Source organism: Carassius carassius, chromosome 47 (genome assembly GCF_963082965.1).
Source record: "Carassius carassius chromosome 47, fCarCar2.1, whole genome shotgun sequence".
Classification (NCBI taxonomy): Eukaryota; Metazoa; Chordata; class Actinopteri; order Cypriniformes; family Cyprinidae; genus Carassius; species Carassius carassius.
The window spans coordinates 3919981-3946857 of record NC_081801.1 but is presented as its reverse complement, the minus strand read 5'-3'; the positions used below and the strand labels follow the sequence as shown (position 1 = coordinate 3946857).

The 26877-nt window shown below is 36.4% G+C and overlaps 1 protein-coding gene across 3 annotated transcripts in view; it reads left to right on the top strand.

Annotated features, from left to right (window-relative positions):
- Window positions 1-25348, top strand: part of LOC132130392 (high affinity cAMP-specific and IBMX-insensitive 3',5'-cyclic phosphodiesterase 8B-like) — a 52094-nt gene extending 26746 nt beyond the window's left edge. For all 3 annotated transcript variants that reach the window (XM_059542098.1, XM_059542097.1, XM_059542099.1), the window contains exons 4-22: window positions 728-787; window positions 876-933; window positions 2857-2945; window positions 3047-3125; window positions 3813-3953; window positions 4109-4197; window positions 7585-7639; window positions 10408-10459; window positions 11709-11786; window positions 12113-12189; window positions 15360-15524; window positions 17721-17778; window positions 18882-19011; window positions 19106-19304; window positions 20227-20444; window positions 20526-20664; window positions 20738-20905; window positions 21727-21856; window positions 24175-25348. In XM_059542098.1, the coding sequence (XP_059398081.1) occupies window positions 728-787; window positions 876-933; window positions 2857-2945; window positions 3047-3125; window positions 3813-3953; window positions 4109-4197; window positions 7585-7639; window positions 10408-10459; window positions 11709-11786; window positions 12113-12189; window positions 15360-15524; window positions 17721-17778; window positions 18882-19011; window positions 19106-19304; window positions 20227-20444; window positions 20526-20664; window positions 20738-20905; window positions 21727-21856; window positions 24175-24284 (2095 nt within the window). In that variant the 3' untranslated portion in view covers window positions 24285-25348. The remainder of the gene's footprint in view (window positions 1-727; window positions 788-875; window positions 934-2856; window positions 2946-3046; window positions 3126-3812; window positions 3954-4108; window positions 4198-7584; window positions 7640-10407; window positions 10460-11708; window positions 11787-12112; window positions 12190-15359; window positions 15525-17720; window positions 17779-18881; window positions 19012-19105; window positions 19305-20226; window positions 20445-20525; window positions 20665-20737; window positions 20906-21726; window positions 21857-24174) is intronic.
- Window positions 25349-26877: the final 1529 nt, after the last annotated feature.

Genomic DNA, 26877 nt, shown 5'->3' with positions numbered 1-26877 from the left:
CTAAAATTCAGCTTTGATCACAGGAATAAATTACATATTAAAATAGAAAAGAGTTATTTTAAATTTGAGTAATATTTCATAATTTTACTCTTTTTACTGTATTTTTGATCAAATGAATGCAGAGTTGGTGAGAATATGAGACTCTTTTTTTTTTTAAATATTTTAAAAAATCTTACCAACCCTAAGCTTCTGAATGGCATTGTATGAAAGACTGTACTTTATGTATGTGAATTATACGGGCAGTGTTTCAGTCTGATTCAAACCAGTTTCAAACCTTTTCCAGTCATTCATTAAAAGATCTGACTCATAAGATTCATTCATTTCAGAAAGCGTGCAACACTGGTGCAGCTAAATGTTTTTGATTCACTAAAAAGAATCAGTTTTTAAGAATAATTTTTGAGTGAATCTTTAAGACCAGGTTACCCACCACAGTGGCCGCCAGGTAAATAAGCTAAAATTACTCTCCACTGTGGAGGGAGTGGCCTGCATTTGGCTGGTTGCAGGTGTTAATTTCCCATCCTGCACAGAGGCTTAAATCCATGTGCGCACACTCATACTCAAAGCTTACAGCTCTCTGCCAAATCTAGTAGTTGCCAAATAATTTTTTTCCTAGTAGATGTCTATGCATGTGAGAGAGAGTGTGTACAAGATACTCGATTTCACTGTCATGATGAAATCAGAAAATGTACAAACCTACTTTTATGTTATCATATGTGTTTTTAAACAGGATGATTCGAGCGACCAAGCCTTCTGAACACGCTGTTATTTTAGCAGTGATGCCACAAACGTAAGACCTCAGAGAACGCTTTTATCTATTATCCATGTGCTACGGTTGTCCATCATGTTCCTCCTACTGATCTTTCTCTCTCTTCCAGTCCCTCAGATCAGGAGGAACCATCTGTCCTTCCTCTTCTCTCTGCTGGCTTCTCCAGAGTGAGTATTTTACACAAAAACAGGAATGTTTGCTCTACTACATGGGGGCAGGGCTGAACAGTAGTTTGGTCGTGTCCTGTTCAGATTAATATGTACCAAACAGTTCTTGAAGTTTTTTTTTTTAACCTGTTAACCTGCACCCCGACGTCCTCGTCCTCAAAGCCTCTCCCACACGCACATGCAAGTGATTATGAATAGATTAAATGAAACAGAACAAATTTAATCTTGACAAACTATGTATCATTATAAAGATCTAAGCCTTAAGCATCGACGACAGATCGCTGTTTTTCAATGGAAAGCTTATAAAGACTGTATTTGCTACATTTGTGTAAGCAGTTCACATAAAAAAATAAACATTGAAAACGCTGTACATACCAGATCCGTCGTAATAACGAGTCATAAACACATCCACAGCTGTAAATCCCGGTTTAGTTAGAAAGGTAAGGGTCCACTGAACAACATCTCATGAAGCACGTTTAGTCCAACGAAGCAATAACTTTGAAATATGGATCATAATTCCTTTGTTTACATTTCATTTCTTCAGCGAGAGAATTGTTTGCGTCTGTTATGGAATAACTCACGGTCGGAAACTGCGTCTTGGTAGTAAAAACACGGCACAGTTTTGCAGCGTACAGTGTCACAAACAGAATGAGGCGATCCACCGGAAAAAAGAATGAATGAAAAATAGGTGGAAAATAGTTTGAATTTGGCGCTCTCTCCTGAGAGCTGGTGACGCGCTCTGACGCACCTGTCAGCTGATGGAGGCGGAACTTACAGCGATTGCAAATTCCTGTCTTTCTTTTTATTTTAGAGAGTTTTTATATATGTGAGAGTGTGTTTTATGTTGAATGTGAATGTATGTGCATGATTACCATCTGTTTGAGTGCAAATCAGCCCAAATCAGCTCGCTATTACTGAATGGTCACGGCTATCAAAGTGAACGCGTCTATATGAATAGGGAGAGTGGATTATTTACTTTGGCACATTTGTGTTATTACCATCTGTATAAGTGGCCATCAGCACATCAGCACTTATTTGCATCGTAATTCATTGTAAAATATGCATCTCTAGCAATCTCAGGATGTTCTATATTGGCAAACAATGTTAAATGTTTTTTTATTTTTCTTATTATTCTTATTTTTCTTACTCAAATTATTCTTATTGTATTTTTCTACTGCTCAAATAAATCATTTATATGATGTCTAAGTTTATGTCTAGTGTTTTATAATTGAAAAAAACTATGCAGTGGTATGTTTACTGACTAAATAGTTTGTAGAAGCCTTCAATACTATTGGGAAATATATTTTCTTATATTTGGGGGGGGTGGGGGGTGTAGACAGTCTCAGAAAAATATTTGCAGGAATCTCATTTTTCATGATATTTTATTCAGATTTGAAATAGAAACTCATGAGACATGTGGCTTTCAACCCATTACTTTTCTAGATTGCTCCAGGACTTATTTCATGTATTTTTATATCAAATAAAAAAATATTTAAGAGTGGTAAAAAAAATTCAAGGCACTTTAGTGTCTATAACTTTTAATATTTTTGAGCATTATCAAATCTGGTTGATAAAAAGTAAAGCCCAAAGTGTCTTCTTTCTAAAGACACCACAATTATGTTTGTAACACACTGAAGAAGGAAACTATTACAATTATAAGTTAGTTAGAGCACTTTCAGCTGTGAGTCCCATAATGGGGGGTGCTGGCTAACAGGTTAAGTCATATTTAATTTGTGGGTTGATTACCACAGAAGATTATTTCGAAAACCAAAACTTTAAAGTAATGTATTTCAAGTAGTGCTTTATTCCATTTCTGTATATTTCATACTTGCTGAACGGCACCGGTAGCTAAATATGACATGTATTATAATAGGTTTAAGATTGTTTAGAGTTCACTTAACGGAAGATTTAACTGTCTTTCAGAGGTACCTGGAGAATATCAGTGTGTCAGTCTGTTATAATGAGTTAATCCAGTTAGAACACGGAGAGGTTCGAGCCCAGTTCAAACTGAGGTAAGTCTAAAGCCTAAGCAAACGAGATGTTCATTGAAGACACTGCAGTGCGACGGTCACTGAAGGCTTCAGTGTTTGTTGATGTGTTTCTGTTGATGCAGGGCTTGTAACTCGGTTTTTACCGCATTAGAACAGTGCCAGGAAGCCGTGGAGATCAGCAGTGAAGATCATGTCATACAAGTGAGTTTTGGGATCAGAATGGACCGTCCCACTGGGATTTGGTTACATTTTTATTCAAAACAACATCCTTACAAGGACTACTGCCTGGATGTAACACAGTAGAGTTGAAACTGTCACACACTAGGACAGCTGACAGGTATCACACACCGGATACTTCACGTTCAGTTCAAGATGGCAATCCAAAACACTTCATCTAATCACCAAATTGGCAAAATTTTAAAGATGTGCTTCGACACAATGCTGCGTTTCTCGTCTGGTGTGTGACCCCCTTCAGTGTCTGGGAATGGAGAACAGTGAATAAAACTAAAATGAAAATACTTGTTTGATATTCATAAGATTAAAGTTTTTAAATACCAAATTATTTAGTGTACGCTTGTCACAATCATCATATTTTGCCCCTGATTAATTGTCATGCAAGTAATTGGAATTAAGATGATTAATAATAATAGGTCTTTTTTATGTCACTTAATATTTATTCACATTGAATATTTGATTTTTAAACATAAATGAATATGAATATTCTAAATATTACTATTAATTAACATATTTTTACTTTTTGATCAGTTTGTTTTACTAGCAGTGCTAGTAGTAATGGTGTATTCAAGAATACATATACATATGTTTTCCCCTGTCTCTGATGTATACTTGTTGATATTCAGATGTATTTATTTTTCTTTGCATTTTTAGTATGTAAATCCAGCATTTGAAAAGATGATGGGCTATCATAGAGGTGAACTGATCGGTAAGGAGTTGACCGAACTGCCTAAGAGTGAGAAGAACAGCGCCGACCTGCTGGACACCATCAACACCTGCATCAAGAAAGGAAAGGTTAGCCGTCACCAGCACATTGCTTATTTATGAAGGTCATAATATTAGACCATGTTTGACTTTAGTCATGGCCCCTTTCACAATCCTAAACAGTAGTTATCATTAATTTGATTATTAACCGATTTGTTTCAATATGTGTGTTTTTGTTTGCTTAGGAATGGCAGGGGATCTATTTCTCACGGAGGAAGTCAGGGGACAGTATTCAGCAATATGTCAGAATCACTCCTGTGATTGGCCAGGGAGGGTGAGTCACATGATGATGTTTTTTTTTTTTAATGAAACCTCAAATGAATTAAAACTTTACAAATTTAATTTTAGAATGTTATATTTTATTAAATTTTAAATTAATGTTTAGTTATATTAACTCCGTTTTATATCTATTTAATATTATAATAAATATATTTAATATATTATCTGTTATATATAAATAATATAAAAAAATGCATTTTTTTTTATTAAATAATATCCATCCATCCATCCATCTTCTACCGCTTATCCGGGGCCGGGTCGCGGGGGCAGCAGTCTAAGCAGAGAACCCCAGACTTCCCTCTCCCTAGACACTTCCTCCAGCTCTTCTGGGGGGACACCGAGGCGTTCCCAGGCCAGCCGGGAGACATAGTCTCTCCAGCGTGTCCTAGGTCTCCCCCGGGGTCTCCTCCCAGTGGGATGTGCCCGGAACACCTTCCCGGGAAGGCGTCCAGGAGGCATCCGGAACAGATGCCCGAGCCACCTCAGCTGACCCCTCTCGATGTGGAGGAGCAGCGGCTCTACTCTGAGCTCCTCCCGGGTGACTGAGCTTCTCACCCTATCTCTAAGGGATCGCCCAGCCACCCTGCGGAGAAAGCACATTTCGGCCGCCTGTATCCGGGATCTTGTCCTTTCGGTCATGACCCAAAGCTCATGACCATAGGTGAGAGTAGGAACGTAGATTGACCGGTAAATCGAGAGCTTCGCCTTGCGGCTCAGCTCTTTCTTCACCACGACAGACCGGTACATCGACCGCATTACTGCAGAAGCTGCACCGATCCGTCTGTCAATCTCCCGTTCCATCCTTCCCTCACTCGTGAACAAGACCCCAAGATACTTAAACTCCTCCACTTGAGGCAGGAACTCTCCACCAACCTGAAGTGGGCAAGCCACCCTTTTCCGACTGAGGACCATGGCCTCGGATTTGGAGGTGCTGATTCTCATCCCAGCCGCTTCACACTCGGCTGCAAACCGTCCCAGTGCATGCTGAAGGTCCTGGCCTGATGAGGCCAACACGACAACATCATCCGCAAAGAGCAGAGACGAAATCGTGTTGTCACCAAACCTGACCCCCTCCGGCCCCTGGCTGCGCCTAGAAATTCTGTCCATAAAAATCATGAACAGAACCGGCGACAAAGGGCAGCCCTGCCGGAGTCCAACACGCACCGGGAACAAGTCTGACTTACAGCTGGCAATACGAACCAAGCTCCTGCTCCGTTCGTACAGGGACCGGATAGCCCTTAGCAAACCCCATACTCCCGGAGAACCCTCCACAGGCCGCCGCGAGGGACACAGTCGAATGCCTTCTCCAAATCCACAAAGCACATGTGGACTGGTTGGGCATACTCCCATGAACCCTCCAGCACCCTGTAGAGGGTATAGAGCTGGTCCAGTGTTCCACGGCCTGGACGAAAACCACACTGTTCCTCCTGAATCCGAGGTTCTACTATCGGCCGGATTCTCCTCTCCAGTACCCTGGCATAGACTTTCCCAGGGAGGCTGAGAAGTGTGATCCCCCTGTAGTTGGAACCCACCCTCCGGTCCCCCTTCTTAAAAAGAGGGACCACCACCCCGGTCTGCCATCCCAGAGGCACCGTCCCCGACTGCCACGCGATGCTGCAGAGGCGTGTCAGCCTAGACAGCCCCACAACATCCAGAGACTTGAGGTACTCAGGGCGGATCTCATCCACCCCCGGTGCCTTGACACCGAGGAGTTTCTTGACTACCTCGGTGACTTCAGCTTGGGTTATGGACGAGTCCACATCTGAGCCCTCAGCCTCTGCTTCCTCAATGGAAGACGTGACAGCGGGATTGAGGAGATCCTCGAAGTATTCCTTCCACCGTCCAACGACATCCCCAGTTGAGGTCAACAGCTCCCCACCTCTACTGTAAACAGCGTTGGTAGGGCACTGCTTCCCTCTCCTGAGGCGCCGGACGGTTTGCCAGAATCTCTTCGAGGCTGACCGATAGTCCTTCTCCATGGCCTCACCGAACTCCTCCCAGGCCCGAGTTTTTGCCTCCACAACCACCCGGGCTGTAGTCCGCTTGGCCTGCCGGTACCTGTCAGCTGCCTCTGGAGTCCCACAAGCCAACCAGGCCCGATAGGACTCCTTCTTCAGCTTGACGGCATCCCTTACTTCCGGTGTCCACCACCGGGTTCGGGGATTGCCGCCTCGACAGGCACCGGAAACCTTTCGGCCACAGCTCCGAGCGGCCGCTTCGACAATGGAGGTGGAGAACATGGTCCACTCGGACTCAATATCTCCAGCCTCCCTCGGGATCCGGTCGAAGCTCTGCCGGAGGTGGGAGTTGAAGATCTCTCTGACAGGAGACTCGGCCAAACGTTCCCAGCAGACCCTCACAGTACGTTTGGGTCTGCCGAGTCTGTCCAGCTTCCTCCCCCGCCATCGGATCCAACTCACCACCAGGTGGTGATCGGTTGACAGCTCCGCCCCTCTCTTCACCCGAGTGTCCAAGACATACGGCCGGAGGTCGGATGAAACGACCACAAAGTCAATCATCGACCTACGGCCTAGGGTGTCCTGGTGCCACGTGTACTGATGGACACCCTTATGCTTGAACATGGTGTTCGTTATGGACAAGCTGTAACTAGCACAGAAGTCCAATAACTGAACACCGCTCGGGTTCAGATCAGGGGGGCCGTTCCTCCCAATCACGCCCCTCCAGGTGTCACTGTCGTTGCCCACGTGGGCGTTGAAGTCCCACAGTAAAACGACGGAGTCCCCAGTCGAAGCACTTTCCAGCACCCCTCCCAGAGACTCCAAGAAGGCTGGGTACTCTGCATTGCCGTTCGGCCCGTAGGCACAAACGACAGTGAGAGACCTATCCCCGACCCGAAGGCGCAGGGAAGCGACCCTCTCGTTCACCGGGGTAAACTCCAACACATGGCAGCTGAGCTGGGGGGCTATAAGCAAACCCACACCAGCCCGCCGCCTCTCACCTTGGGTGAAGAGTCCATCCTCTCTCGAGGAGTGTGGTACCAGAGCCCAAGCTGTGCGTAGAGGTGAGTCCGACTATCGCTAGTCGGAACCTCTCTACCTCACGCACAATCTCGGGCTCCTTCCCCGCCAGTGAGGTGACGTTCCACGTCCCTAGAGCTAGTTTCCGTGTCCAGGGATCGGGCTGTCGAGGCCCCCGCCTTCGACTGCCACCCGATTGTCTAAGCACCGGCCCCTTACGGTCCCTCCTGTAGGTGGTGAGCCCACGGGAAGGCGGCCCCACGTCGCTCCTTCGGGCTGAGCCCGGCCGAATTATTAAATAATAATTTGTATTAAATACTACGAATAATATATAATACTGCTGCTATCATTGCTGGTTTTATCACAAATCTGCTTGAAAAAAAAATTGTTTCCTTACCTTCTAGAAAAATCCGCCATTTTGTGTCCATCAAGAGGCCTTACAGTGACAACCACAAACAGGTACATTTATTTTTTGCTTTTCCAGGTGATATTTTCATGTGAGACTTTAGTTTTAATCAGTGAGTTTTCAATAAATGTTGACCAAGTTTAATGTTCATCTATTAATAGAGCTCTCGAGTTAGCACCAAAGCTTAAAGTGTGCAAGACTCACAGGGGCAGCAGTGGGCAGAAATGTTAGCTATATTAAAGCATCAGAGAGCCAGGCGGGCGTCAGGGTTATTAATAACCCTCCACAGGCTCAGGTCTAAACCCTAGCATTAGCTGGAGCTGTGAGAAACAGACATAGCTGTTGCTTTACTCATGATGTTCGTAATATCGTTTCAAAGTATGCCAAGCTAACTTACCATACTTTGTCAAAATGCTCAATTAGTAATATTAGATCAGAATGAAATCTTTACTGACATAAAACAGTCATATATGTGGTTGTGTTTGAACGTGCAAATATATACAACTATTCAAAAACAGTGGATAAAAAAAAATGTGAATAACATTTTCTAGATCAGTGTTTTTTTTTCACTTATTCAACGGAAATATCCTTAAAACAAGATACATTTATTTCAGAAGTGAAAATAATATGGCTTGTTTTCTGAGAATATAATTAGATTTTTTTTTCTTATTTAAAGCATGTATTTAAATTTTACATTTATTTAAAACAAGGAAAAACTGTATATGCTGTACACCATTCAAAAATAATAATTTATTAATTTTCGTTTATAAGAAATTAAAAAAAATTGTATTCATCAAAGGTGAATTAAATTGATCAAAAGTGACATTAAAGACATTCATAATGTTATAAAAAATAAAAATGTATTCCGATAAATGTTGTTCTTTGGAACTTTCTATTCATCAAATACTTTTAAGTATTTAAGTTTCCACAAAAGTATTAAGCAGCACAATTGTTTTCAAAATTGACAACAATAATAAATGTTTCTTTATTATTAGCAGCAAATCAGCATTTTAGATTGATTTCTGAGGGATCATGTGACACTTTTTAGCTTTGCCTCACAGGAATAAATTACATTTTTAAATATATTCAAATAGAAAACAGTTATTTTAAATTGTAATAATATTTCACAATATTATGTTTTTACTGTATCAAATAAATGCACTCTAGTGAGTTTCAAAAAAATAAATAAAAATCAATCCCATATTTTTACAATAGCATTGTCTGAAAACAAATTTCCCATTTTTCTCAAATATTTTTTGTTCAATATTTTATAAATACTGATTAAGAAATTAACAAAATGAAATACACTTTACAAAAACTAACACACTGATTATCAGTGAACCTTCTTCTGTGGGGCAGTGTGTGTGTTTGACATGAAACATGTCTTCAGATATCCATCCTTCAGGATCCTCTTATCTACATGTCATCTATTTATGAGTGTGTGTTCATGTGTTTGTGCACATGTGTGAATGTGAAAGTGTATACAAAATAACCCTATTCTCTTTCTGTCTGTACCATGAAGCGTTTCCTTTCTACTAAAACTCAAACCTCACACAGCATAGATTCATTTTTGGCAGCGCTCTTTAATCTCTAACCTAAGACTGAAAATCCTGTTTCATTCATTCACAACCTGATCATGTTAAAAGGATTAAATGGATTGGGATTGCAGTGGGCAGGATTTCCGCCCAGGTGAATTCAACAAATGCTTAAACCAGGTTCTGATCAGGAACAGAGCCCACACTGTGACAAGTGATAAATCCTGTCTGTTCACTGTTAATCTGAGGCTCTGTCCTAAACAGCCACAACAAACAACAGGCAACAAGACATTCTGAGAGTTGCTTGGTTTTCAGCCACACTGTGTGAATAGACCTCAAATGTGTCTGAAAAGTGAAAGTATTTATGAGTACTTATATTTACAACACTATTCAAAAGGTTTGGGTCGGTAAGTCTCTTCCGCTTGCCAAGCCTGCATTTATTTGATCAGTATATTTTAAAATATATTTTAAAATGTAATGTATGCCTGTGATGCAAAGCTGAATTTTCACCATCATTACTTCAGTCTTCAATATCACATGATCCATCAGAAATCATTCTAATATACTTATTATTTTTGCTTGATATTTTTGTGGAAACCTTTTCTTCTTTTTAATTACTTAATCGTCACTTTTAATTACTTTTATGTGTCATTGCTGCATAAAAGTATTAATTTCTTTCAAATAAAATGCTCACAAACTTTGTAAATTTTATTGTATATATTGTATTTTATATAAAGATTATATTCATATTTAATAGCATTTATGTAATTAAAATTTAATATTACATTAAATATTTTTCAGACGTAATGTATTTATATTAGTATATCCATTTTTTTACATAAAGGAATTTATTCAGTAGAATTTTAGTTTTTGTGATGGTATGGGAATTAGTATGAAAAATGTGACATTTATTAGTATAAATATTATATTTCGTGACGTGATAATTACTGTATAAAAATAAATGTTGGTATTGTGACAAATTCGTGGCATATTGTAGCCAATTCTTTCCAAGAACCACCCACTTAAACGGGAAAGGGACATCTGTCCAATATTTCAACAACAAAACATTTCGTGAACTGCCTGGGACCAGTAAACTCTGTAAACTTACCCGCTGTGTTCCACAATAAGCATAATCACCTCTAATATTCATCTGACACCTGATTTCATTTGTCTTTGTTGTTGACAGAAAGTTTAAACTGAGATCGGCTTAAGCGATTGGAGATCTCTGTGTGTGTGTGTGTGTGAGAGAAAGAGAGAGAGAGCTGATCAGAAATCTGTGTTTGCAGGTTCATAAGTTGAGTAAAGAAGAGAAAAGCTGTGGTGAACACTCACAATCAGGTACAAGATCAGACCATCTGTCCTTAACAGTTGGTTTGTTTACTGTTTACTGTTGCTTAATTAGCACACTGTAACCCATAATGGCTCTTCATAGATTTGGTTTTTTGTAACATGCTGTGAAGCACACAAAAGCGTGTATGAAAATGCACAGGTCGATGCTGCATTGAGAAGTCGTGGGTAAAATAGAGATAGATCGTGGTGCAGAACAGACAGATGGCTGCAATGCACCCTGGGACATTTGGGTGTCAGATTGTTAGAATTAGCCATAATAATTTGCTTGCTAATATATTTGCGTGCATGTCCATATGTGACATGACACAATAAGTAACAGTGTTTACTATTTCACATCATTTGTGCTGCTTTCAGGGCAAGAGATATTGGCACTATTGGCCTTGTTTGTACTACTTAATAAAATAGTATAACATGAAAAAGAGAGACTGTTAACTGTTGTTCTTAAACATAATTTAAATGTATAAAATTAATAGAAATCAGTTTATTTGTCTGTCTTTCGTACTACAGTAAAAGAAACAGAAAAAATGTAAAAAGTAAATTTATCCAAGAAAATATTAGTGCCTCTAATTAATTAATGAAAGAGTTTTACTAATACAATTGTTGATTTTAAACAATTTAATAAAAGAATATATATATATATATATATATATATATATGTATTTGCACAGTTTATATTTTAATATATTGAATAATTTAATTATTGTATTTCAATATTATATAAAATAGTTTTTTAAATAAAGGAATTTGTATATGAGCATTTTTGCAATGATATTGAAATTAGTGTCAAGTATTGACTTATATTGGTGTAAATATATTTAATTCTTTTTTTATCATTTAAATTTTAAATCATTTAAATGTATTAAAACATTTAAATGTGTAACATTAATATAAATCACCATTTAAGATGTAAAATATAGTTAATAATAAATGTAATTATATTTATTTTAACAAATTAGAGCATCTAGTATTTTCTATTATAGTGAAAAAAGAAAAGAAAGTGTATGATTTTGTCTCGCTCATTTTTGTCTGCTGCATGAAATCACTTCTGTGCTTGTGATGATCATAATGATGATGATGATGATGATGCAGGTGAAAATAATGGTGCTGATTGGCTGTGTTCAGATAGGAGATGATGAATGAAGTTACGTTTTTGTGTGTGTGTGTTGTGTGTGTGTGTGTGTGTGTGTGTGTGTGCGCGCCCACTTGCAGCACTCATTACTTATTTGTCCTTATCCAGAATGCAATTCCTTGCGTCACAAGGACCGGAGGAAAGAGTCTGTGGACGTCAGATCCATCAGCTCTCACAGCAGCGATGGTAAGAGAAAGAGAGGATGTTTCAACACAATACACCAAGGAAACGAGTGAAAGAGAATCCCTTTAACAGTTCAGAAGTAATTATAAAGAGAAACAGAGCAGTAGAGAGATTTGTGTTAATGTGTGCACTTGAGTGTGTGTTTATAATGTGTTTGTGTTTTATGTGAGTCGGAGCGAGTGTGTTTGTGTGTGTGTGTGTGTGTGTGTAAGTGGGGCTTTTTGTGAGGTGGCCAGTGTTGATGACATCAGCACACCCACAGTCTCAGTGCACTCTGACGCAGATGGAGCTATTTAAAGAGCTCCTCTCTCTCTCTCTCTCTCTTTCAGCTCCCAGTCTACAGAACCGCAGATATTCCTCTATGGCCAGAATCCACTCTATGACTATTGAGGCTCCAATCACTAAGGTACACCTGCGTTATTATATACACACCTGAAGACAAAAAAAACATAAACCTGTATGAACCATTATAACTAGAGATCAACCAATATATAAATTTCCGATATTTTCACTGATATTTAAGCATTTTACCATTTTACCATACTTTTACCATTCGGATATCGGTTTTGTAATATCGGATTCACCGATAAATGGCGCTATCTTGTGGATGTTTTGAGAATTGTGCGCTGGATCGCTATTGCAGCGCGTCTGTGGGGAGAAGAGACAACAGTGTGCAGGTACAGTACTTGATTTGCTGTAGTTAGTAAACTTAATTTAACATAACCAGTTTTGCACAAATTAGATGCATTACATAAATGCCTGATATGTAGACTCAAGGAGTCATGTTAAATAATCCATCAAGTCCTGTCCCAATAAAGACATAACTTTGCCTGAATTAATATGCAGCCATGAATGAGCACATGTTTGAAAAAAGCACTGAATTTAATTTTCTCTCTGTTGTAAATTTACTTCATCACTAGTCTCATGAAAATGCTTTCATATTGCTGTTCACTCAGCGGGATGATGTAGTTGATGCTCAGGAAATACTCCAGCACAACCACTGCATGTAACTTATAACAAGATATAGGCTACTTGTTTAAAACACCCTAAATTGTATCAACATTTCCTATATAACCATTATTTTGCTAATAAACATCTAAATAAATACAACTCTATGGAAATTAATGATTTATTATCGCCGCGAGTGATCACAGTTGGAGTATAGTTCTGTGTAACTGCATAGATAGTAGGGCTGAAACGATTCCTCGCGTAACTCGATTACAAAAAATGATCGAGGCAAATTCCTCTGCCTCGAAGCCTCTTTTAATTTATTTTAAATGTCACGTCAGGTTCTTTCGCAATGATTTTTTTAATGTGACAGAACGCGTTTACGTCACCCACAAAGCGGAAGGAGACACAAGCGCTGCGTCCGAAACAAATCGCATACTGCAAGGAGTCAGCAGTGTTTTGATTTGAGGGCGCGTGCAAACCTAAAGAGAACGGCGTGCCGTGTGTCCATTGCAAGATAGAGTTGGCATACCACGCCCTATGATTTCCGCGATTCAGAAAACGCGGAGGGAATCGTGGAATCCAGTCATAAAAACGGAATTTACAGTTTATAGCGGAATGGCACGGACTTTGCCAAATTTTGAATGAATTAATCAAAAATAGGTCATTGCACTTACATCAAATCACGATATGGACTAATATCTGTAAATATTAAGCCGGAACAGTCTATTTAAATATGAATACTGCATGTTCTGCGTGTCTGTGTTAATGAATGGAGCAGAAGCGCGTCTTCATTCATTAAACACACGGAAGCGCGCGTGACGCTCGTGGTGATTTCAGCGTCTGCTGTCTCACTAAATAAGGACGTGAACACATGAACAACATCTCCAGAACTGCTCTGACAGTCACTTCATGAGCATTTGACCGTTTGATTTGAGTAAAACTAGCGTCACATCACATACACAGAACTGTAAAGGTATGCAAACCCGTCAGAATAAAAGTCAGGTTAAAGAGTATTGTTCAGCAGAATGTGCATAGCCTACTACTAAAAAAAATCAAATTTAGTTTTTTAAGGTTTAATCACACAACATTTCTTCCATGTTTTATTTTTTATAGTAAATCCCATTTGTTTGCCAAAAAGTTAAGTTAATTTTCAATAATTAAAAGATACATTAAATTAATGTTTTATGTGTTTAATGTTTAATGTGCATCTCAGAAAATGCTTTATTTAAAACCCCAACTGAATGGCACTTTAATGCACTTAATTCATCTGTCAACTTCATTGTCTTTGTTCACAGTACAAGTACAGACAGAGAAACAATGGGTAATAATTAAATGTTTATTTTTGATGTATGCATTGCATTCTATGCATTTTAAAAAATTTATTTTCATTTTAATTCATTTTAGGAAACTTAGTTGTTCATTTTAAGATACCCAGGAGTCTTATTTTCTCTTGCATAATTAATATTGCACTTTAATTAAGCAAAAACACATTTTATCCGATTACTCGATTACTAAAATATTCGATAGCTACAGCCCTAATAGATAAATCTGTGTAAACCACGCTGTCAGCAGGCATTTCATAATCTAGAAGGACAAAACATTATTAATTATTTTGATAACATTCCAGTTGAGAAATGCAATAAAATACGATGTTTTGTTTGTTATATTCCGATATTCCAGAGAATATTATTCAGTGAATTAATTCAGTGACTCTGTAGCTATTAAACAGCTTATAAACCTATTAAAATGGTAGTTTAAAATGAAGTTGATATGACTCCTGTCCCTTATTTATTTTCTCCATTTGAAAATTTTAGACATTCTCCATTTATTTACCTAATTTTGCTAGTTTGTTGATATTAGTGTTTTTGCTGTTGATGCTTTGTATGATTAATGTTTTTTTATTGTTGTAATATAAAGATTAAATTTAACATGAAAGAATAATTTTCAACACTTATTAACACTAAAAAATATGACTGAAAAGAGGAAAAACCAAAGTGAAGTATGTTCTTTTACATTTTTATGTTTTTTTACTTTATAACAGTTAATAAATATTGGTTCTGCATATCGGTTATCGGGGACATAAACATGCAAATAATTGGTATCGGTAATAAAAAAGCAATATCGGTCTATCACTAATTATAACCACCTGATTCAATACAGAATCAGCTTTAAAAAATCAGTACCAAAGCCAACATTTAGTCAAAAAAGCGTAACTGCTAAAGCTAAAGCTTCTGGTTGGATCCAGGTTACAGCACTTCTCATTCATTCCTATGGTATCCGTAAACGGCTATTGAGTGTCGCACAACTCAAGGCTGTAATGTGATTGGTTTTTAAGGCGCGTGTAACCAAGTTGACCGTTATGATTTCTCCAGTAGGAGGTAATACAGTACAGACCCTCTCATCTCCCAATAGTAAGACAATCTCTGGCAGTACATCAGAAACCATAGTAAACAAAAAGCTGTGAAACGGCCACATCCTACCGGAAGTTCTTTTTGAGCTTGAATGACTGGAAGGGGAATTTACTGAACTGTAGAAAGGGAAATATTTATGGATGTAAACCTGAGTAGTGATTTGTTTTCTCTCACCCTCTGTTTTTGTTCTGTGTGTATTTCTTTGTCTTTGTAGGTGATAAATATCATTAATGCAGCGCAGGAGAGCAGTCCTGTGACAGTAGCTGAAGCTCTGGATCGTGTTCTGGAGATTCTGCGGACCACTGAACTCTACTCACCCCAACTGGCCTCAAAAGAGGACGATCCTCACACCAATGACCTGGTGGGGGGGCTTATGAGTGTAAGTCAACCATTCACCTTTTATTCTTAAAAGTGTTCATTTAATTTTATACCATAATTCAATACATTTAATCTTATTATTAACACTATATTTTTGGTTTCTATTTTATTATTATGTGTTTTATTTATTTTTTGATAATATCACTTTATTTTATTTATTTTAACCCTAATCCTATTCATATTACATTTACAGTATTACCAGCCCTCTATTTTATTTTGTCGTTTGAATTTTTTATGTCATTTTTTTTTTATTCCTAATCTATTTATTTATTTATTTACAAATATTATATATTTGTTTTATTTTATATTTGTATTTCAAAAGAGAAATAAAATCTTTCATATGACTCCTGTTAGGAAGTAAATGACACAAAGGACTACAAGTAATTTTTCACCCACACGATGCGATAGCCTTAAAATAGTCTTCAAACACATGAAGTCAAAAACAATATAAACAGATGGGAAACTGATTTCCTGTACACAGACAAACCCTATACCAGATTTTTTCAGCAGAGAATCATCATTACGGGAGAAGTTCAGACGTGCTCTGCCAGAAAACAGGTCTTTATATGCAGTGTTTGACTGCATGTTTCATTGCACAGATACATTGAGCTCCCTGCTGCCTGGCACAGGCTTTTTCACAGTTAGCCAGCAGTCTGTGAAGACAGTGCCGCGCTTGTTTACACAGCGCTCTTGCTGTCTGGCATCTCGGACAGAGGTTTGCAGGGACACACCGAACAGAAGTCATTCATTTGAGAGTCACAGTGACTTTTGGTGAGCAGTTTGCCAATGCGCAGCGATTCAGTGGTTGCTGAACAGTGCAGCTCAAATTATCAGCTTCCTGATATAACTGGATACAAATGGTATCAAAAAGTTTTAAAAGGGTTTACTTCTTGGCTGTGGACCTGACTGAAGAGATTAAGTTGGCAGGGTTCCCACCGTGCTGAAAAACTTGGGAATATCAGGGAATCTCAATTCTGGGAAAAAAATGCATTTTAAACTGCATTTTGCTAATTATTTTATTATTTAGCAGGTATGTTCTATGAACTATTAATTGACAATGATGTAAAAAAAAAAAATTATTTAAAAAAACTTCTGTTTATACTTTCAAAACTGATTTACTGTTAAATTGCAATACGTGTGATGCTATTACTGTAAGCACAATTTTTATTCTTGTTTACACACATGGATATATTATGCAATTAAATAAATTAATACTTTTAGTCCACAAGGATGCATTAAATTGATCAAACAGGAAAGTAAAGACATTTACAACAAATGTGCTGTTAAAGAAATGCTGTTGTTTTGAACTTTTGATTCACCAAAGAATCCTGAAAAAAGGAATTATCACGGGTTTCCACAAAAATATTAAGCAGCGCAACTCATTTAAACATTGATAATGAGAAATGGTTCTTGTGCATCAAATCAGCATATAAGAAAAAATTCTAAAATAATCACGTGACACTGAAAACTGGAGTAATGATGCTTAAAATTCAGCTTTGCATCACAACAATAAATGACATTTTAAAGTATATTTAAGTAGAAAAACAGTTATTTAAAAAATATTTCACAATATTCCGTAGCTGTTTTACTGTATTTTTGATCATATAAATGCAAACTTGGTAAGCAGACAAAAAAAAATCTTACCAAATTAAACATATGAACGGCGGTGTAGTTTTGAAACATTAAAATGCTAAATACTGTAAGCCAGATTCAAGCCTCTTCCTTTCATAATGTCATTTTTTGCTGTTAAATAAAGGGCAAGCGGATGCGATGCACAAATCTCAAGAGTTCAAATGCCCTTTGTGGTGGGAGACCTTCTGAGAGAGAGGTCAGGGGTCAATTACACAGTAAAATATCTGAGTTGAGATGGTCCAGCTGTGGCCTGTGATCATTACAGACGGGATGTGTGTGTGTGTGTGTCATATTTATGCATGTACTGTTAACCTACATCTGCAACATCTCAGACAGAGTTTGTTTTAAGTACTGGATGAGTCTCTTCGAATCTGGATCTGTTCTCTGTGGGTTTAATATCCTCCAGGCCTGATAAATGGCTTTTCTCATAAGAGCATGCAGGCGCGAGTGAGTTATGGGTAGCGTGGTAATGCTGTGCTTACATCTGTTGTTATGATTATGTTGTCGAGCCTTTTTCTCTTTCATTTCTGGCAGATATATTGATGTATATTTTTCTTCATTTCAGGATGGACTCAGAAGGCTCTCTGGGAATGAGTATGTCTTCTCCAAAAGTGCATTACACAGTAAGTTCTAGCCCTGAAAATAATTATCCATATAATACAGATTGGATGAAATGTTGTAAACTAACTCTGAATAAACTATTTCAGCCTGTTTACCTTCTTGGTTATATGTTGTATTATTTAGTATTAAAGGATATAATTTAAAATATAAAAGGCACTAATTACTTATAACTTAATTATGGGCATAATGACAAGAAAATGTCTAACAGCGAAAATTGCAATCAAAGCTATTTAAAGCAGTGTTATTGTCTGTAAATAAAATTACCATTATTATAAATATAGCTGAAATACATTATATTATTGAAAAACTAGATGAGAATTAGAAATGTTAGAAATAAAATTAAATTAAATTAAAGCACTAAAATGATTAAGTAATTATTAATAATTGTGAAATAAACTATAACATTATAAAAAAAACTAATAATAATAATATTTAAAAAGAAAAACAAATAAATGAACCAAAGTACATATTTTTTTATGAAAACAACAAAAATGTGGGTTTCATTTATTTTTATTTCAGTTTTAGTTGTTTTCATTAAAAAGTATGTACTTTTTGTTCATTTATTAATCTGTCTTGTTTATATATTAAATTTGGGTTTAATTTATTTTTATTTCAGTTTTAGTTTAATATAAAAAAAACTAATAAATAACAAAAAAACATAACAAAATGACTAAAAAAATTACTAAAATTTAAATCTGAAATGAAACTGAAGAATCTAGAACTGAAATAAAAAATACATGAAACCTCAATAATATATAAAAGACAGATTAATAAATGACAAAAGTAAATAAAAAAAATTACAATAGATAAAACTAAAACAAATACAATAAATTAAACTTTAAAATTTAAAATTATAATTATAAAAATGATTAATAAATGACAAAATAAATTTAAAAATTACTAATAAATACTGAAATATAGGAATTAAAGCACAATTAAAATAACTAAAAATATACAAATTGAAGCTAATTCAAAATATTATTAAAACCTATAATAAATATGTATATAATTGACACTAGTTTAAAGTATCTGAAATGTTTTTTTGCCTTTCTTCCATGTTCTATCTTGACACTGAATGTTTGGCCATCACCTGTTTGAACTTCAGATATGAGTCAGAGTCAACTGGCAGTGCCTGTCCCGTTAAACGACATCCCGTCCTCCATCGCAGAGCTGCTTAATGAGGAGGAACGCTGGGAATTCAATATCCTGGAGCTGGAAGCAGCTACTCACAAGAGGTACCAGAAAGAGAGACATTTTTGTGAAACTTATTGTAATGGGAAAAGTTCTTAGTGCTATAGTGTGTGTGTGTGTGTGTGTGTGTGTGTGTAGGCCACTCTCATACCTGGGGCTGAAGATCTTCTCTGCTTTTGGCATGTGTGAGTTCCTGAACTGCACAGAGGCCACGTTGCGCTCGTGGCTGCAGGTGATCGAGGCTAATTACCACGCATCCAACTCTTACCACAACTCAACACACGCCGCAGACGTCCTGCACGCCACAGCCTACTTCCTGCGCAAGGACAGAGTCAAGGTAACCCTGACAACCAATCAGAATACAGAAATGGAAATATCTCAATTTATACTTTCATCCAAAAATGAAAACATTGGCCTTAGGTAAGGAGAGCCTTTTAGAACAACCAAGTGCTTTAGCGGATGATTTGAGACTTATTTCATTCACCATTCAACTCTCAATCATTTATTCAAGAGTATTTTTACATTGTTATAAGTTTCTAAATTAATTTATATTTTATTAAATTAAATTAAATATTGAATTAATATACAATTTCATTTTAATTTAATTAAAATGAATTATTTTCAACATTTTTCATTATACATAAATGTATAATTCATAACATAATTCTGTAAATTACATATATATTCAATAATTATTCAAATTCAAAATGCATAAAGTTCTGAAATTTAAATTATATTTTAATATTAATATTTAACATTGAACATATTAATTTATTTAACATTAAAATATGAATGTATTATATTTAATAGTAAAATCTTAATACTGATTTTTAAAAATGGCGTTAAAATATTTTAGGGAATTATTTATGCATATTATGATACTACTATTAAATATTTAGGTTTTTGTTGTACATTTGTTCATTTTTAAAAGATGATGCAAACAAACTTTTGAAAAAAATATCTTAAATATAATAAAAACACTGAAAAGACAAAAAAAAAACTTTAATTAGTAATATTTAATTGTAATAATTTTTTTTTTTAAATCCACTGTTTGAACATTCAGAATATTTGAAACACAAATCGTGCATTATATATTGATAAAACCAATAAAGTTGCCACTGTTATTGACAGACACTGTTAATCTCAAAATGGCCAATTATTTGCAGATAAATCTGTTAGTCACTAATATTGAGCTGACCTAAACAATTTTGGGTTACTAAAGTACCTCCTTACCTACGGTATTTGTGCTGTGTTTGCAGGGCAGTCTTGACCAGTTGGATGAAGTAGCAGCACTTTTGGCAGCAACCGTCCATGACGTTGATCACCCGGGTCGCACCAATTCATTCCTGTGCAATGCAGGGAGTGAGCTGGCCATTCTGTACAACGACACGGCCGTCCTGGAGAGTCACCACGCCGCTCTAGCGTTCCAGCTTACTGTACGAGACAGCAAATGCAACATCTTCAAAAACATGGAAAGGTATCAGTGTCAACTTAATCAATTATTTCATATGACTCCCACTAATCCAGTACTAAACTCTTTCAACTTCTCAATATTCAGGACTCAGTTTCGGACCCTAAGGCAGGCCATAATAGACATGGTGTTGGCGACAGAAATGACGCGACACTTCGAACACGTCAATAAGTTCGTAAACAGCATCAACAAACCCATGAGTGCCATTGAGGAGACGAGCTCCAATGTAAGACACGCATTACTGTGTTTCTGTACTGTATGAGCACAGTCTAACCAGTGCCGATCTGCATGTGTTACAGAGTGAAGGCAGTGATTGTGAGGGTCCAGCCAGTATTCGCAACTCTCCTGAGAATCGTCTGTTAATTAAACGGATGCTAATTAAATGTGCCGATGTGGCCAATCCCTGCAGGCCTCTGGAGCTCTGCATCGAATGGGCTGGTCGCATTTCAGAGGAGTACTTTGCTCAGGTAAAAACCCATGTTCCCTTTTGCACATGCTTTGGTAGCACTTTAGATTAGGGAACTATTTTCCGTCAATAAACTCCTGATGTGCTGCTTATTAATAGTTAGGTTATATTTGGGCACTGGGTCAGGTTAAGGGATCTAGGATATTGTCACGCAGAATAAGCCATTAATATGTGCCTAATAAGTGCTATTTAACAACCAATATGCTAGTAAAATGCATGCTAATAAGCTACTGGTCCTTAAAATAAAATGTTAGTGTCTTTCAAATTTGTATTGTCATTTAACTTTTTTAAGATATTGTATTTCCAAGTGACATTGTATTTCTGTAATATAGTTTGTAGTACTTGATGATCCCGATTATCTGTTGAGATTTGATTGGACCACGAGAAATTTTGAGAGATCATTTTATTTTGAGGTTGTATTTTTAATACGTGTATTTTGATGAAAAAATTGTACATGTATACAAAAAATGAATAGTCAACGGCTGTTTAAATTTAAAATACATGTGGTGAAATTATAATAATTTATTAATATATAAAATGGTTACTTTTAATGTTAGTTTTTAATACCTTAATATTTAAATAAAATTCACTTAAAAATCTTTGAAACAGAAATTATTTATTGCATGCATTATCTATTGAAAAAGCCAGTTTAGTTGCCATGGTTCTTGAGCGATGCTGTTAATCTCAAAATGGACAAATAATGGTTGAAGAAATTGGTCAGTCACTAGTGTTGATATTAGAATGCTATACATGTTTTAAAGTAACATATCTCCACTTTACGGTCATTTATTTTCTTTATTTGCAATCTCTCTCTTTCCCTAGACTGACGAGGAGAAAAGACAAGGTTTGCCGGTTGTCATGCCAGTGTTTGACCGGAATACCTGCAGCGTTCCTAAATCCCAGATCTCATTTATCGACTATTTCATCATGGACATGTTTGATGCCTGGGATGGTAAATATACACACATGCAATACATTAGTGATTTCTAAAAATCAAGGTTGCCCCATACAAAAATTATACCTCAATTTTTGCTGCCTTTTTGACAAAGTTTTGATATTTTTGATAAGTATTATTTATTTATTTTTGACATTTGATTTCATCCTCATAGCAGTGTTATTTAATGTCACTGAGATTGTTTGGTTTTTCTTAATATTTAGAATTTTAATATTAATAATAATTTTATTATTGAATATTTTTATTCTATTTTCGGCTTTCATTTACATTTTAAAGTTTTAGTAATTTTTTTTTTTTTTTAGTAATTTGATATTTTTTTTTATAATTATTTTTCTTTTTTTGACATTTTCTTTCATCCTCATAGCAGTGTCATTTAATGTCATTTCTATTATGGTTTTTCTTAATATTTTGAATTTTTATATTAATAATACTTTTAATATTGAATATTTTTACTCTACTATTTTTAGCTTTCATTTAAATTTAATTTCAATTTAAATTCAATTCAATTTTAAATTCAATTTAAAGTTTTAATAATTTTGTTATGTTTGTTGTTTCTTATTTAAAGGCATACTCTACCCCAAAATGAACATTTTGTCATTAATCACTTAGCCCCATGTCGTTCCAAACCTGTTAAAGCTTTGTTTGTCTTCGGAACACAATTTAAGGGATTTTTGATGAAAACCGGGAGGCTTGTGACTGTCCCATAGACTTGGCCACAAGGATGTATTTTCTACGTATATGTATGCTTTGAATTGAAAGAAAACAGCGCATCTGTATCACGGTTGAACCAGAAGAGTGTATGCTGTCTGCGTACAAATGATGCTTTTACGGGTTTTGAATGACATGGGGGTAAGTGATTAATGACAGTTTTCATTTTGGGGTGGAGTATCCCTTTAAGTATGTGAATATAGTTATTTTATTTAAGTTATAGTTATTTTAATACTTCAAGTAAAACCGAATAAGACATGTTTCCTTGGCAACTAGCCAAAAATATTTTATTTCAGTTCTTATTTATTACAAATAAAATAAGTCTTCCTCACAGACAGCTGAATTAAAAAACATGCATGCTCAAAATTCAGACAAGGTCTATTTTCAAATCATACATTACTGTCATGTTGCCAGAAATCATTTTGAACTGTTTTTTTAGATCTTGCCTTAAGATTTCTGCAATATTTATGATGATTTTTTATATTGCCAACAAAATCGTTGTGAATTCGACATATATATGAAATATTTCACTCAGCTGTACAACAAATCCAGAAAAAACACCAAAAACAGAAATTGAACATGAGCCTTCTGATACACAGTCATGAGGAAGTGTTTTTGTATGCGTGTCTGTGTTTGAGAGAGAGAATACTTTCCCAGGCATCTTTTGACTCTCCTAATAGAGATGAAATGGTCCATTAGCAGCAGAAGATGTTGGACCGGAGGGTTTGAGTTTTTAGTTGGTTGCTGAGAGGTTGTGATAATGTTATCCAGAGGCTGAGCTGATTGTAGCGAACTTTGGAAACTTTAGGTTCTGTGTTTCCCACTGAGCCGAACCCCAGAGAATAAACCTGCTTACTGTCAACACACAACAGCCGTGATGTCACGGAAACTTTAAAAATGGTGGAGAGGGGCAGGGGGTGAGTATGTGTGTATATGTGAGAGAGAGAAAGAATGTGCATCTGTGTGTGTGTGTCTTTGATTTCCGTAGTCTGAGGTCAGGATGCAGTGATGCAGAATCTCTTGAGCTCTCCGCAGATTTAGTTCCCAAGGTCACGATCAGGTCAGTTTATCATAGAGGAGCTGCGTGTGTAACTGTGTGTGTGTTTGACAGATAGCAGCAAGGAGCACTGAAAACATCAAGAAGATGTACCAGAAATCTGAGCGTGTGTGCATATGTGTGAATATTCAAATTGCCATATTTACCTCATGCGAACCACAACACACACACTCTCCCGTCTGTAGTACATCTGCCAGAAACCAGTGCAAACGAACAGATGGTGAGATGAGGAGAAAAAAAAACATTAGCATTATCAACACTTGCTCAATGTTACATTATTTACTGATTGATAAACAATTCTATAAAAAAATTTATAAAATTGTTTTAGATATTTATACTTTATTGGGAATTTATATCATTGTTTATAAAAAAAATATATATATATATACTTTAATAGAGATAAACTTTCATAGACTAAAATATAAATTATTAATTTAAACATTTACATTTATTATTTTAAATTATTTTATTATTAGTTATCAGGTTATTAACTTTTGTTAACGTACTAGAGCTAATTCTCCCCCTCTCTCTCTTTCTCTCTGTCTTTCAGCCTTTGCCAGTTTGCCAGGTCTGATGGAGCATTTGGCAGAGAACTACAAATACTGGAAGAACTTGGATGAGATGAAATGTAAAAGTCTGCGGCCTCCACCTCTTCCGTGACTCCTTTGCCCTCAAGGTCAAAGGTCAGAGGAATGCAGCATCTCTTCCGGCCCTCCAAGATTCCGCCCATAGAGCACAGATCAGCAGCCCTGTTTCCCTGACGACGCTCCACCTCTATCGACAATCGCCCCGGTAACAAGGGTAAAACACAAACAAACGACTAAACGAATGCACTTTATCAGCATAGAGTTCTCTTCCAGCATCTTTTCACTTCTCTTCTCTTTTTTTTTTTTTAAATCCCTTTGTTCTCCCACTGTTTTTAATGATTTCTGGAGAGTAATTTATTTGCAATATCTGACACAAGAAGATAAAGACTGATCTTAGTCCAGTAGAGGACTGTATCTTCTATTTTCGTAAATATATGGGACTAAGCGTGAATGCTCGGAGAGGTCTGTGTCTATACACATGCACACATAACATTAACAGACATGTGGAATCACAGATCCAAATGCCAAAAGGGTTTTATTTGGACTCTGAAGCAGGAGAAAAACTGAGTGTCAGTGGGACTGAGCTACTTTAGAAACCAAAAAGGACCCAGTAGTGAGCCCTGAGGCACGCCACATTTTCCCCCTTATTGATTTTGTTAAAATTCAACATGAGTTGAATATTTTGACAATATTGTTGACAGAAGCAAATGTCATGTTGCCAAAACAGAAGTACCTTTGTACATTACGCATTTGTAATCGGACAATTAATTGGAATTGGCCAGCACCGAATGCGATTCAGTGTGCAAGATTGTAAAAACTGTGACGGATCAGCCCACTGTGGGCCGTCATTATTCCGGCACTTTCTGTATCAGAACGACTCAAGCCTTTCCTCAGACTCCAAGGACTGGTGTGTAATAATCAATAATTTTGATATAAATAGCCAATAATAGCAAAGAATATATTTCTCAGAAACACTGTATATCCAGACACATACTGTAATAACGTGAATCTTGATGATGCGTGTTTATAAGCAAAAGAGCAAGTGTGTTTATGTTACAATGTGCTTAGTGATGAATGTATTAGCATAATTTTTACATTTTACACATGACAGTTAACATTCCTACTTCACGTAACGGTCTGTACATTTTAGGTGTTACATCATTTTTAAGTATTATTTTTTTACAAATGTGCTCAGCTGTAAATCGCTGTTGTAATCTTTTACCATAGACCCGTATTGCTGATGAGCTTCAAAAGCTCACCTTTTGTAGGCCAAAAACCAGCGCCAAAGGTGCGTTTATAATCAAACACGATGATGAGTTTTAAACAGATGTTTGGCTGAAGCCATTTAGACTGGAAAAAGAACTAGTTTAGATTTCTAAAAAATCTGTCACACAAGGCATTAAAAAAAAATGTTTTTATTAAACATAGCTGTTGGTGTCATTTGTTATTTGCACACGTAATTTTTACCGGGTTACATTTGGACACAGCCGAATTGCACTGGCTCGCAGACAAGCTTAGTAGAAATTTATTAAATGTTTATATTAAGTTGCCATTTGGCCTTTTACTCTTTATTCATTGTCGTAAAGGAGCTCTTGAGAAATTAATCTTCACAGTGGGTGTTCTAGAACACCAGCATGACACCACGAGAGTTCTGTTAGGTTCTGCACCGAGGGTTCTAAATGTAATGACATCATAATGACTCAAAGAATTCTGGCACGCATCACAAAGGCAGATGATTTCACGATGCCCTTGTAAGATGGCAGCTGTCATTTTTGTTGTGAAGTGCTCCAGACAGCATTGTGCGGTTAAAGGCATGCGGTGCACATTCAGCAGCTCGCAGGGTTTTGATTTTTCCTCTTTCCTGTTCTCTCATCCTTCCTGATTCTATCCGTTTCCCTCCCTTTTTTGTTTTTTCTTTAATTTGGTCACAAGGGTAGAGCAGTAGTTTTGGAAGCACTTTTGAAGCCTGTATCTCTAATATATAAAGCATTCTTGATGCATTATAAAGTTAAAATCAGTAGGTATCAGTTTATATTGAGATTTGAAAATCATCATATTCATCTAAATCAGACAATGTTTGTAGCGGATAATATCAGAGATTTTTTCTAAAAAAAAAAAAAAAATCGTTTGATTAAATATTTCAATTTAACCGCTGGTATACATTATGATTTAACACATGAAACTGGGTTATGATTAAGGTATTATGCTTTTTAAAGATACAACTGAAATTAAATGTACATTGTAATGAATTGCAACTTTGGTTACAGTCATGCATAAAAACATACAACTGATTTTATAAATGCATTAAGATTTCCTTTATGATATACTACAGTATATGCATGATTAATACTGCCTCTTTTTGACCCATTTTTGCCAGTTTATTGCTATGAGTGCTGCAGTATGCAGATTATGGTGGATGCTCTTATCGCCCTCTAGTGGTAAATCCAGAGATCCGCACACATTATTGAACTCCATTGACGCTGTTACATAATTTTTACATGAAATAACAAGTATCAAAGAACTTGTTTGTTTGTGTTTTAGGAGAAATTATGTTTTTTGTTTTTTTAATAGCAGTATAATCATGTTACCTAAAGTTCTTGTCAAGAAAAGTACAACAAATAAAACTCTTAATGACACTACCAGTCAGGTGCTTGGATGCACTTTGT